This window comes from Phascolarctos cinereus, unplaced genomic scaffold (genome assembly GCF_003287225.1).
Source record: "Phascolarctos cinereus isolate Bilbo 61053 unplaced genomic scaffold, phaCin_HiC Scaffold_2;HRSCAF=192, whole genome shotgun sequence".
NCBI classification, from domain to species: domain Eukaryota; kingdom Metazoa; phylum Chordata; class Mammalia; order Diprotodontia; family Phascolarctidae; genus Phascolarctos; species Phascolarctos cinereus.
In genome coordinates this window covers 4,721,510-4,734,040 of record NW_027555625.1, presented here as the reverse complement: position 1 = coordinate 4,734,040, position 12,531 = coordinate 4,721,510, and the positions used below count along the sequence as shown (strand labels likewise).

The 12,531-nt window shown below is 44.3% G+C and overlaps 1 protein-coding gene across 4 annotated transcripts in view; it reads right to left on the bottom strand.

Moving 5' to 3' along the window:
* Positions 1-12,531, bottom strand: part of NT5C1B (5'-nucleotidase, cytosolic IB) — a 53,154-nt gene that overhangs the window by 21,582 nt on the left and 19,041 nt on the right. The window contains exons 2-6 of one of the 4 annotated variants that reach the window (XM_020967449.2): positions 7,070-7,222; positions 6,571-6,759; positions 5,859-5,957; positions 3,470-3,715; positions 2,850-3,017 (exon numbers count right to left, since the gene is read on the bottom strand). In XM_020967449.2, coding sequence (XP_020823108.1) covers positions 2,850-3,017; positions 3,470-3,715; positions 5,859-5,957; positions 6,571-6,759; positions 7,070-7,222 — 855 coding nt within the window. The remainder of the gene's footprint in view (positions 1-2,849; positions 3,018-3,469; positions 3,716-5,858; positions 5,958-6,570; positions 6,760-7,069; positions 7,223-12,531) is intronic. The other 3 variants (XM_078149220.1, XM_078149221.1, XM_020967451.2) reach the window with 3 other exon arrangements.

Sequence of the window (12,531 nt, the reverse complement as noted above, 5' to 3'; positions counted from 1 at the left end):
TTTTAGATGAGTCTCTGTCCAGCCACCTCTGCCTACCTATATATTTGTGAAATGTGTTGTTTCTGTCTCTTTTGAAGTGAATCTTATTCTCTTTATCCCATTGTTTTCTTCTGTTGAGATTTTTCTGGATCCCACTCTATAATCTAATTAGCTAGCCATTCATTCTTGCTTTGAGCCATCTGTCAATTCAGTGAGCATGCCATCTACCCCAAGGCAATCATAAGAATGTCAGACATGCCAGGAGCCACTGCTGCTCCCTGCCACATTCCACATTGCTATTCAAACATCAATGCCTATGCTGACCATCAGGCCATTTATTTGACAATGAAGGGAATGGGTCTGCTCATTTAGTTGTGAGTTCAGCAGACTGTGCTGTTAGCTGGCCCCTATATTTTCATCTCATCCAGAAGAGCAGCATGAGAGACATTAGTTTTGCCACAACCCAGGTAAACAATATTGCATTCTTCCTAATTTATTAGTACAGTAACCTTGTAGTCTGACATGGCTTGCTCTTGATGAAGACATACTGGATCTTTGTGATCACTTCTGCCTTTTTGAAACATTCAGTAACATCCTTTTAATAACATATTCTATAATTTCCCCCAGGAATCTGAACTAAGGCTACTGGCTTATAATTTTCATGCTCTCTCCTAACTTAAAATATATATACATATATATTTGCTTTTCTGCCTTTTAGAGTACTTGACTAGTCTGTCCAGCACTATTCTAAGTGTTTCTAGTACTGATCATTTGCAAAGTGCTTTATGTACATGTTTAATTATCTCTCGCTGTCTCTAAAATCTTTCAAAGGTCAGTGCTGGTGGCTCAGAAACACACGCTGGTATATCATTCTTTTTTTTTAATCTAAACAAAATGGAGGACAGAGAAAACTGGGTATATATATCTACACATTTAGATACTGTAAGAAGTCTCTCTCTCACCCCACTAGTCAAAATACTTCTGTATCATCCCTTGTTCTCTTTTCCTTTAGTGAAGACATTCCTCTTCACCATCTTTCAGGGGAGGACGGATGATGCCTTTTCCTGGTAAAGTGAACCCTTCTGTTGTGTTCTTGACCCCAATTGCTGCCTTTTTTTATTCTCCCACTTCCTCTTCATGGCCCCTTCCCCACGCCCTACAGTTAAGTCTTACCCATCCTTAAACACTTACATATACCGTACCTACTAGTATAGCTCACACTCTTGAAAAGCTTGTTGTCAGTCAATGTCAGCACCACCAGAAATATCACTCACTTTTGGTCCTTTGCTCCATCACTCAAGTGAGACTACTCTCTTCACAGTTACCTGTGATCTCTTAACTGTTCAATTCAGTGGCCTTCTTTTCTCATCAGGTTCTCAACCTTGACTTCTCCGTAGCTTTTGACACCATCTTCCACTCCCTTCCCTTGGACACTCTCATTCTTGGCTTCTGTAACACTGATCTCTTCTGGTTCTCCTGTCTAATTTCTTTTTCTCAGGCCCCTTTGTGGGTTTCTCACCCATGTCATGACCCCCATCTGTGGGTATTCACTCTGTCCTGAGTTCTTTTCTCTTCCCTCTCTACTTTCTCTGATCACTAAGCAGGTGATTCACAGACCTATTTATTGAACCTCAGGCACTTTCTCAACCTCCAGGACCTTACTTTTTAACTGATTGTGGAATAACTACACTTGGATAACATACTGTCATCTCAAAACCAACACATGCAAAGTACAAATAAAGATTTTTGTTCTCCTCTCCCTTCATCCACTGCCCCCCCCCATCCACCAACCCAAGTTGTCCATCCTATCTCCATGGTGTCTTCTGAATTTGTTCCCTTCTCTCTACCCATAAAGTCACCATCCTAGGTCAAGTCCTTATCCTTTCTCATCCTACACTATTGCAATAAATGTCCAACTGGTTTTCCTACCTTGTCTAGTCTCTCTCCACAGTCTTGCCAAATTGCTATTTTTAAAATACAAATCTCATGATATCACTCTCCTATTCAAAAGACTTTGTGGTTCCCTATTATCTCTAGAAAAAAAATCAAACTTCCCATTTTTACATTTAAAGCCTTCCTAAACTCCACCTGAGCATTGGGTTCAGAATCAGGAAGACCTGAGTTCAAATCCAACCTCAGACATTTATTTTCTCTGTGATCTTGGGAAAGTCATTTGACCTCTGTCTGCCCCAGTTTTCTCATCTGTAAAATGGGGATAATAATAGCACCCACCTCTAGAGCTCCTGTGAAAATCAAATGTGGTAACATTTGTGGAGTGCTTAGCACAGTGCTTGTCACACAGCAGGCACCAAATAAATGCTTGTTGCTGCCCTCCCCTCCTTTAGTCTAACCCTCATTTCTCTTTTCAGTCAGATTTCATATTATTTGCTGTTTTGTAGTATGTATTTGAGTCCAACTGGGCAGCTCGATACTTCCCATACACAATCTTCCATTTGTTACCTCCCATGTCTTCTCAAGAGTGGCCCCTATGTCTGGAATGTACCCCCTCCTTGCCTCCTCTCCTAACAGAATCCCTAGCTTGCTTCCAAGCACAGTTCAGGGCACTACTTCTTAAGTGAGACCCTTCCCAATGTCCCTGATTGTTAGTACTTTCACCTTCCCTGCTGTTCACTTGCGGATTGCATCCACTCCCCTGGCTTCAGTCATCTTTGTGCAGAAAACTTTCAGGTGTACTTGGTCTAGGCTGGGGGAGTGGATAGTAGAGAGTCACACAGTCATAGCTTGTCAGACGTGGAAGGGCCCCAAGACATCCTCAAGCCTTGACCCCTCATCGAGCAGAGGAAGAGACAGGGCTGGGGAGTGCTGAGAATTTAGCTCGGGTTTTTCTCAGCTTGTCCATGGACTGGTACCTTGATGAAGCCAAAGGCGGGTCCCGGGCTCAGAATGACATTCTCATTGTTGATCTGGTACTCCATGTACTTCTCCAGTCCTTCATTCTCAAAGATTTTACTGTCTTCCACCATATTGAAGAGTGCCCGGGAAGAGACAGCGATAGTGATAGCATTCTTTGGTTTGGGCTGCAGGAAGTGGTGGACAGAAAGATGGGTGGATCAGGAATTGCTAGAGGAAGAAGAGTGGGTCAGACAGAAAGAGAGAAATAAGGGTGTGGTATGGCATAGGATGGGAGGAGGGACAGATATTGGTGGGTTGGTTGGTTGGATGGATTATGGTTGATTGCAGGTAAGAGAGGAATGGGTGGGATAAATGGATCAGTGAAGACAAGTAGAAAGATAGAGGGATAGACAGTAAGGGCTGTGGAGGAAGAGGGGAGCAATGAGGGGACAAGTAGAGAGGATGGACAAAGGGACACATGAAACATGGTGAAGGGTGACTGGAAAAGGGGGAGTCAAAGTTCAGAAGAAGAATATAACCCAGGTCACAGTCTGGCTGGCTGCAGAAAGGCAGGGGAGGCCCAAGGCATACCCCAAGCCCTGGGAGGTGGGGAAAGGGGAACGTGGATGGTGCTTACTGGCCTGGGTCGGCCAGAAGTCCAGTTGGAGATGTCCTCATCAGTGTCTTCATTCACATCCCTGGAGCTCGGGGTGAGCTTCCATCCCTGGGGTGACTGGTTCTTAAGCACCTCTGAGGTTGGAGGTAGAAGTGGACTTGCAGGCTGTTTTGGTGCCCCAGAGCTCTGAATAGCAGTCAGAATAGGAGGCAGCTTCTGTTCCCCAGGATCCATCATGGAGAATAGAGATTCCATGCTGCTGGACTGCTGGAGACAGGGGTAATGAGCTGAGTGAGTGGTACATCCTGACCCCAGGCCCCTCTTCTTTCTCCTCCCCCCAACACAAGGTCACTGTACATAGCCTAGGTCCCTGGCTCAGCACACACTCCCTTGAGCATACAGCATGGTGCCCTTAAAGGCTCTGAGATGCAACAGATTCCAGCTTCAATCTGTTGATGCCTCATTCATTCATAGAATGTTCACAGCCACTTCTAAGCCACCCTCCCCACACCCGCCAACCTCCACACTCCTCATTTCTAACCTTCTTCCCGGGGAAGGTATATTACTGAGGAGGCACAATCCATGGATAAGACAACTCTAGTGCACAGTGTGTGTGTGTGTGTGTGTGTGTGTGTGTGTGTGTGTGTGTGTGAGAGAGAGAGAGAGAGAGAGAGACAGAGAGAGACAGAGAGAGACAGAGAGAGACAGAGAGAGACAGAGAGAGAGACAGAAACACCAAAAGACAGAGAGAGACAGAGTCAGAGAAAAAGACAGAGACGGAGAGAGGAAGGGGGAGCTTTGAATCCGCTAAATCTTCATGCTTAGAATGTGGCATTTGAGACTCTAAGGCCCTGGGCTCCCACCCTGACTAGTGCTTACTTGGCACAGTGACCCTGAACAAGTCACTTCATTTCTTTCAGCTTGTTTCCTCATTTGTAAGATGGGAATAGAGACTGGAGGACCTAACTGCACAGGCTTGGGATAATCTTTCACAATAGTAGTAATAATAGCTAACATTTCTCTGACACTTTAAGGCCTGCCAAGTGCCTTATCAACATCACGTCATTCGATCCCCACGAAAACCCTGGGAAGTAGGTGCTATTGTTATCATCTCCAGTTTACAGTTAAGGAAACTGAGGCAGACAGAAGTGAACGGTTGTGCCTGAGGTCCACAGCTAGGAAGTTCCTGAAGCTGCATTTGAACTCAGTTCTTCCTGCCTCGAGGGCTGGTGCTTAGACATGGCCCTATACAGATGGGATCCAATGAAATTATCATCTGTAGAGTGCCTTGGAATCCCAGCCCCAAGGGTGGGGTGAAAGACCCTGCTGTGTTAGGTCATTTTCCTCATCTTTCCCTTGTGTTTTTGTCTGATGAGGAGATTGGGTTCCTCCAACATGACTGCTCTGGACAAACCTATTCCTTGTTCCCCTTTCTCATTGTGCATGAGACCTCACTTCCATGCTCCTTTTTTCGGTGAGCCCCCTCACCTCGATCTGGCAGGTTCCATGCTCTTGCCTGTCCTTGTCTCCTCCTGGGCTGTCCCTCTGTCCTCCCCAGTCTGTCCCAGCAGGCCTCTCAGTAGCCAAGGACACCATTCCTCTGGGCCTGGCAACTCGGGCTCGTCAGGGTCAGCTAATGACCTCTTGCTATTTATTGCCTTAGTTGGGTTGGGGGTCCACTCTTCATGAACCACTTTTGTCCTGTCTTTTCTGGGCCAGAGATTGGGCTCTTGGCAGCAAAGACAGAAGCCAAATCAGCTTCATATTTTATTACTGATGGCCCCCCTACCCAAAGCCAAGACACTTTAACATCTTTGATGCCCCCTCTCATGGCCAGTAGCTGAAACAAGCAATCAGAGAAAGACCCCAGCAAAATGCCCTGCACTGACAACATGTGGTGGGGGCTGTGGGTGGGAAGAGGAGGGCAGGAAGGGTCAGATATGATGTGCTTCTGTGAGGGCACTTAGGTGGTACCATTCTGCACAGAGCCCTGGGCAAGGCCTCTGGAAGCTCCAAGTTCAGATTCAGCCTCAGGCACTTACTAGCTGGGTGATCTTTGACAAATCACTTTGCCTTTATTTGCCTCAGTTTTCTCATCTATAAAATGGGGATAATAACAGCACCTACCTTGCAAGGCTGTTGGGAGGATCCAGTGAGATAATTTTTAGAAAGTGCTTAGCACAGTGCCTGGCACATAGTGGTAACTTAATAATGCTTGTTTCCTTCCTTCTGTTGTGAATGACCCTCAGGCTCCCATTACCCTTGCTCAGGGGAGGACAGAGGGAAAGCCCAGGAGGAGACAAGGATAGGCAAGAGAATGATGGCTTGGACTCATAGTCTCACTCAGTCCACCACGCAGCCCTCAGGGTTCTCATCCTCTCATCCCCTTCTCCTTTCTTCCTCTTCATACCTGCATGTTCGAGCTTGTGGTATCTTCTGAGTCAGAAATCCATGAACGGAGGCTTTTCTGAGTGTCACTATTCAGCGTATCATACTCTTGGCTTAAAGTCTGTTGAGGGAAGATGAAAAACAGGAGCATTTGTCCACTACCCCGATGTGCTCCACACACAGCCTGTCCAATTATAAACATGAGATTGGATGATTGTGCCCCCTTGTCCCCTTCCCTTCCCTTCCTTGCTGACTATCTATTCACTTCCACCTGCACCTCCATCCCAGCTCTCTATCCCTCCACCCCTATCCTCAATTCCTCCTGGACCTAGATTCACTGGCAAGGGGGCGGGGCACAAAATAGGATGTCCAGAACCGAAAGTCAAAGAAAGCTTCCTGTGGCCTTGAGCACCCGGCTCCCTGCCCCTCTGTGCCCCTAAGCATGGGTCCTTTCTTCTCCTATTGCAAGGTGCCAAGAGTCAAATGCATGTCCAACAGTGCCCTATGAGAGACAGCAGCCCTGACGGCACTGGACAGCGGTCTGCTCTGTGGTCAGGAGACTTCAGATCTAACCTTCAGCTTCTGACATGAGTGAAATTCCGGGGAGGGGGAAAGACAAGTGGAAGGGGCGGCCCCTGGCCCTGCTGGCAGCCTGCTCTGCCCTGTGTCCCCTCCGCCTTCCCTCACAATACCTCTGGCTCCCTTCGAAGTCGGGTGGTGTGTTCTCTGCTCACCCTGATTATGACGACCTGCTGTCCCTGCTCCCACAACAGGCACACATACAAATAAATACTCAAGCTGCGGAAGGGATCAAGGAGTAATGCTCCCTCCACAACACTCAGGCCAAGGCAGCGTCTATATGACGAGAAACACCACATCGAACAGCGCCTTAGCGAGTGAATCGGGTTGACTGCACGCCTCATCTGAAAGATTGGGCAGAAATCGGTCATTGCGAAGGCCAGACGCCCTGCCCCGTCCCAGTCAGACCCAGAGGCAGTCTCCTCCGGCAGGCTGAGGTTGAGTCAGACCCGGCATCGTCTCCAGGGGGCCCGCCTAGGACCCAGGCCCTGCGGACTGGAGGGGGAGCAGGGAACCTCCGCTCCTACTTCTCCCCTAAGAACCTGTCCGGGCAGCCGGGCCCGCGCCCAGCCCTTTCCTCCTGCGCTGGCGGCCTCCCGCCCCCTGCCTGATGTCTTCACACCTGACCCGCTGCGGCCGCACGGGTCGGCTCACCTGGGCATTCTGGCGAGAGCTCATTCTCTCGATATCCCGCACGGTCTTCCTGTCGGAGTCACTGTGTTCTCTGGGAACTTTCATGGCGCCTTCCCTCTTAATGTGGAAAAAACAAAAGACAATAGCGGTCTGTCTTGACTTGAGGTCGTCAAGCTGAAATAAAAGGACAATCACCGGCAAAAAAAAGGAGCCGCTGGTGTTCCGTTCTCAGGTCGACTCGCTGCTTGTGGGATGCCGCTTTACTGTAGAGCTCCGAGGACCTTCGGGGTCTCCTGAACAGAGGAGGAGGCTGGGGCCAGAGACGCTGAATAACGGGCACAGGGTCCCAGCACTACTGTCTAACGTTTGCAAAGCACTTCACCAATATGGGCTCGTATGTCCTCATGACAGCTCTGCTATTTTTACCCCCATTTTATCAACGAGGAAACCGAGGCAGACAGAGGTGAAGTGAAGGGTCAAATAGCCAGCAAACATCAGAGCGAGGATTTCAACTTAGTAGCTAATAATAATAGCTCACATTTATAACTCCTGCTATGTATTGGCACTATGCTCAGGGCTTTACAATTATTTTCTTTTTGGATCCTTACAACAACTTGGGAGGTACGTGCTGTTATTGTCCCCATTTTACAACCGAGGAAACTCAGGCAGACAGTGGGTAAGTGCCTTGCTCCAGGTCACACAGCTAGTAAGTGTCTGAGGCCAGATTTAAATTCAGGGCTTCCTGCCTCTAGGCCAGCAGTGGGGAACCTGTGGCCTCCCTGTGGTCTCAAGGCTGCACGTGGCCCTGTTCATCCTCAAGAATGGTTCTGTGAAGTTTGGGTTTAGTCAAAGGGCTGCACTTGAGAACCTAGAGGGCTACATGCGGCCTCAAAGCCTCAGCTTCCCCACCTCTGATCTAGATGGTCTTCACCCTCTAGTCTTCATTCCATCTCATTTTTTTCTTCTATAGCCAGAAGTATATTTTTACTGTATTCATTTTTCTCTTCACTTAAAAAGGAGAAGAGAGACTTCCGCTTCTGGGAGCCAAGATGGCGGAGTGAAAAGTTAGTCACTCTCACTCTCCCCTATCAACCTCTCAAAACCCAGAAAATATCACCCCAGAAAAAAAAAAAAAACCAAACCCTGGAACACCTGAACTAGAAGAAAGGCAAGGAGCAGCAGTGCAGCAGCCCAGAAAATGGATCTCCCAGTGCCTCAGCAAAAATAAGGGAGGCAGAACTACAAGGGGCCCCAGGCAGATAAGTACCCTGAGGCATTCATCTGAAAGGAGGTGAAGAAAACAAGCTAAAGGCTTGCTAAAGCCCCGGCCTTGCTGATTCCAACCCAACACCAGGTGAGCTATCAGAGCCCTGCAGCCTCCAATTGTGAAGAAATTGTGAAGCCCAGGTGGTAGAATGGGCAAACGCCAACACCTGGACCTCCAAGTGCCTCAGTGAGGGTGGGGGGGAACCGGTGGAAACCAGCTCAGAAAACCACCAGGTGCCTCAGCACTCCACTGCAAAGGAATCTCCCAGTGCATTAGCAGAAAAAGGGAGACAACACTGCAGGGGCCCCAGGCAGATAAACACCCTGCAGCACCCATCTAAAAGGAGCTGAAGAAAGCTAAAGGAAAGGAAAAGCAGGCAACCTAGAATTGCCTGAAAGTTCCAGCCTTGCTGATTCCAGCCCAACGAGGTAAGCTGCCAGAAACCTACAGCCTCCAATTGCCAGCATAAGAGGCCCCAGCACACAAAGCCAGTGACCAAGACCTAGGCTCCCAACACAAGAAGCTTGGGTCAGTACCCTCTGTTCCCCAGCAGGAGAGCTCAATCTCTTTAAAGGCCAGGGAATAAAGAAACACCATGAGTAAAAAGAAACGTACCATAGACTCATATTACGAGAAAAGTGAAGATCAAGACAGAAATTCTGAAGAGGACAACATTGTCAACAAACCCACATCTGCAACAACAAAAGGGAATATGAACTGGTCTGAAGCCCAAAAAGCCTTCTTAGAAGAGCTCAAGAAGGATTTTAATAGTCAAATGAGAGAGGTAGAAGAGTCCTTCAAAAATACAATTGGCCAATTGGAAAAAAAATACACTGAAGAAAACAAGTCCCTAAAAAACACAATAGGCCAACTGAAGAAGGAAGTACAAAAACTAACAGAAGAAAACAATCTGTTAAAAACTAGAATTGGACAAATGGAAACTAATGTCTCTATGAGAGAGCAAGAATCAGTCAAACAGAAAAAAAAAATGAAAAAATAGATGAAAATAAAATACCTCATCAGTAAAACAACCGACCTGGAAAATCGACTCAGGAGAGACAATTTAAAAATTATTGGACTACCTGAAAATCATGATGAAAAAAAGAGCCTGGACAGTATCTTTCAGGAAATCATAAAGGAAAACTGCCCTGAAGTCCTAGAACCAGAAGGGAAAATAACCATAGAAAGAATCCACCATCACCACCTGAAAGAGATCCCAAATTGACGACACCAAGGAATATAATAGCAAAATTCCAAAATTACCAGATGAAAGAGAGAAGGTGCTGCAAGCAGCCAGAAAGAAACAATTTAAATATCATGGAACCACAGTCAGGATTACACAGGACCTTGCAGCTTCTACATTAAAAGACGCAGGGCATGGAACATGATATTCCATAAGGCAAAGGAGCTTGGAATGCAGCCAAGGATCAATTACCCAGCAAAAATGAGCATCATTTTTCAAGGGAGGAGTGGATATTCAATGAAATAGGAGACTTCCAAACTTTCCTGATAAAAAGACCAGAGCTCAACAAAAAATTTGATCTTCAAGTACAGGACTCAAGAAGGACTTAAAAAGGTAAATGGTACAAGAAGATACAATATGTTGTTAATGGAGGGGGGCTGTTTAAACCCCTACAAGGGAATATGAGACTTGCAACCCTTGAGAACTGTATTGTTATTACAATATGTTAAAGGAGTATACATAAAGAGGGTGGATATTAGTTGACTTTGATGTAATGATAAAAAAAAATCTAATCAAGTGGGTTAAATGGATCCAAATAAGTGGATCAATCTGATCTTAGAAAATGTACTGAGAAAGGAGGAGGCAGACAAGGGTAAATTACATTACAGGAAAAGACACAAAATCCTATTACAGCAGAGGGAAAGAAGGGGGGGGAGCATTGTTTGAACCTTACTCTCATCAGATTTGGCTCAAGAAGGGCATAACATAATCAGTTAGGTATAGAAATCTAACTTGCCCTATAGGCAGTAGGAGGGAAAAGGGGAAAGAAAAAGGGGGAAAAAAAGGGAGGGGGGAAAGAAGGGAGGGAAGAAGCAGTAAGAGTAAAGGGGAAGAAAAGGGAAAGGGATAATAAAAAGGGGGAGGAACTGAAGGAGGCAGTGGTCAAAAGCAAAACACTAGTGAAGGGGAAAGGAAAAAGGAGAAAGAAAAGCATAAATGGGGGAAAAAGGATGGAGAAAAAGACACAGATAGTAATCATAACTGTGAATGTGAATGGGATGAACTCTCCCATAAAACAGAAAAGATTGCAGAATGGATTAAAAACCATAATCCTACAATATGTTGTTTACAGGAAACACATTTGAAAAAGAGTGACACATACAGGGTAAAGGTAAAAGGCTGGAGCAGAATATATTATGCTTCAGCTGAAGTAAAAAAAGCAGGGGTAGCAATCCTGATCTCAGACAAAGCAAAAGCAAAAATAGATCTAATCAAAAGAGATAAGGAAGGAAACTACATCCTGCTAAAAGGCACCATAGACAATGAAGTAATATCATTACTAAACATATATGCACCAAATGGTATAGCATCCAAATTCTTACAGGAGAAGTTCAGGGAGTTACAGGAAGAAATAGACAGCAAAACTATACTAGTGGGGGACCTGAACCTCCCCCTCTCTGCACTAGATAAGTCTAACCACAAAATAAACAAGAAAGAAGTTAAGGAGGTGAATAGAACATTAGAAAAGTTAGGTATGATAGACCTCTGGAGAAAACTGAATGGGGATAGAAAGGAATATACATTTTTCTCAGCAGTACATGGCACATACACAAAAATTGACCATGTACTAGGGCATAAAAACCTCACAATCCAATGCAGAAAGGCAGAAATATTAAATGCATCCTTTTCAGATCATGATGCAATAAAAATTATATGTAATAAAGGGCCATGGAAAGATAGACTAAAAAATAATTGGAAACTAAATAATCTAATCCTAAAAAATGATTGGGTCAAACAACAAATCATAGAAACAATCAATAATTTCATTCAAGAGAATGACAATAATGAGACAACATACCAAAACTATGGGATGCAGAAAGCAGTTCTTAGGGGAAGTTTTATATCTCTAAATGCTTACATAAATAAAATAGAAAAAGAGGAGATTAATGAATTGGGCATACAACTAAAAAAACTAGAAAAAGAACAATTAAAAATCCTCAACTAAACACCAAATTAGAAATATTGAAAACCAAAGGAAAAATTAATAAAATTGAAATTAAGAAAACTATTGAACTAATAAATAAAACTAAGAGCTGGTTTTATGAAAAAACCAATAAAATAGATAAACCTTTGGTTAATTTAATTAAAAAAAAGAAAGAAGAAAACCAAATTACTAGTATCAAGAATGAAAAGGGTGAAGCTACCACCAAGGAAGAGGAAATTAAAACAATAATTAGGAATTATTTTGCCCAACTATATGCCAACAAATTTGACAATCTTAGTGAAATGGATACATATTTACAAAAATATAAATTGCCCAGATTAACCGAAGAGGAAGTAAAATACTTAAATAACCCCATCTCAGAAAAAGAAATTGAACAAGCCATTGATGAACTCCCTAGGAAAAAATCTCCAGGGCCAGATGGATTTACATGAATTCTATCAAACATTTAAAGAACAATTAATTCCAATACTATATAGACTATTTGGGAAAATAGGTGAAGAAGGAGTCTTACCAAATTCTTTTTATGATACAAATATGGTGTTGATACCTAAACCAGGAAGAGTCAAAATAGAGAAAGAAAATTATAGACCAATTTCTCTAATGAATATAGATGCAAAAATTTTAAACAAAATACTAGCAAATAGATTGCAGCAACTTATCACAAGAATAATACACTATGACCAGGTAGGATTTATACCAGGAATGCAGGGTTGGTTCAATATTAGGAAAACTATCAGCATCATTGAGCATATCAAACAAAACCAACAGAAACCACATGATCATCTCAATAGATGCAGAAAAAGCTTTTGAAATACAACACCCATTCCTATTAAAAACACTAGAAAGCATAGGTATAAATGGAGTCTTCCTTAAAATAATAAATAGCATATCTAAAACCTTCAGCAAGCATTATATGTAATGGGGACAGGCTAGAAGCATTTCCAATAAGATCGGGGGTGAAACAAGGATGTCCATTATCACCACTGTTATTCAATATTGTACTGGAAACCTTAGCTTTAGCAATAAGA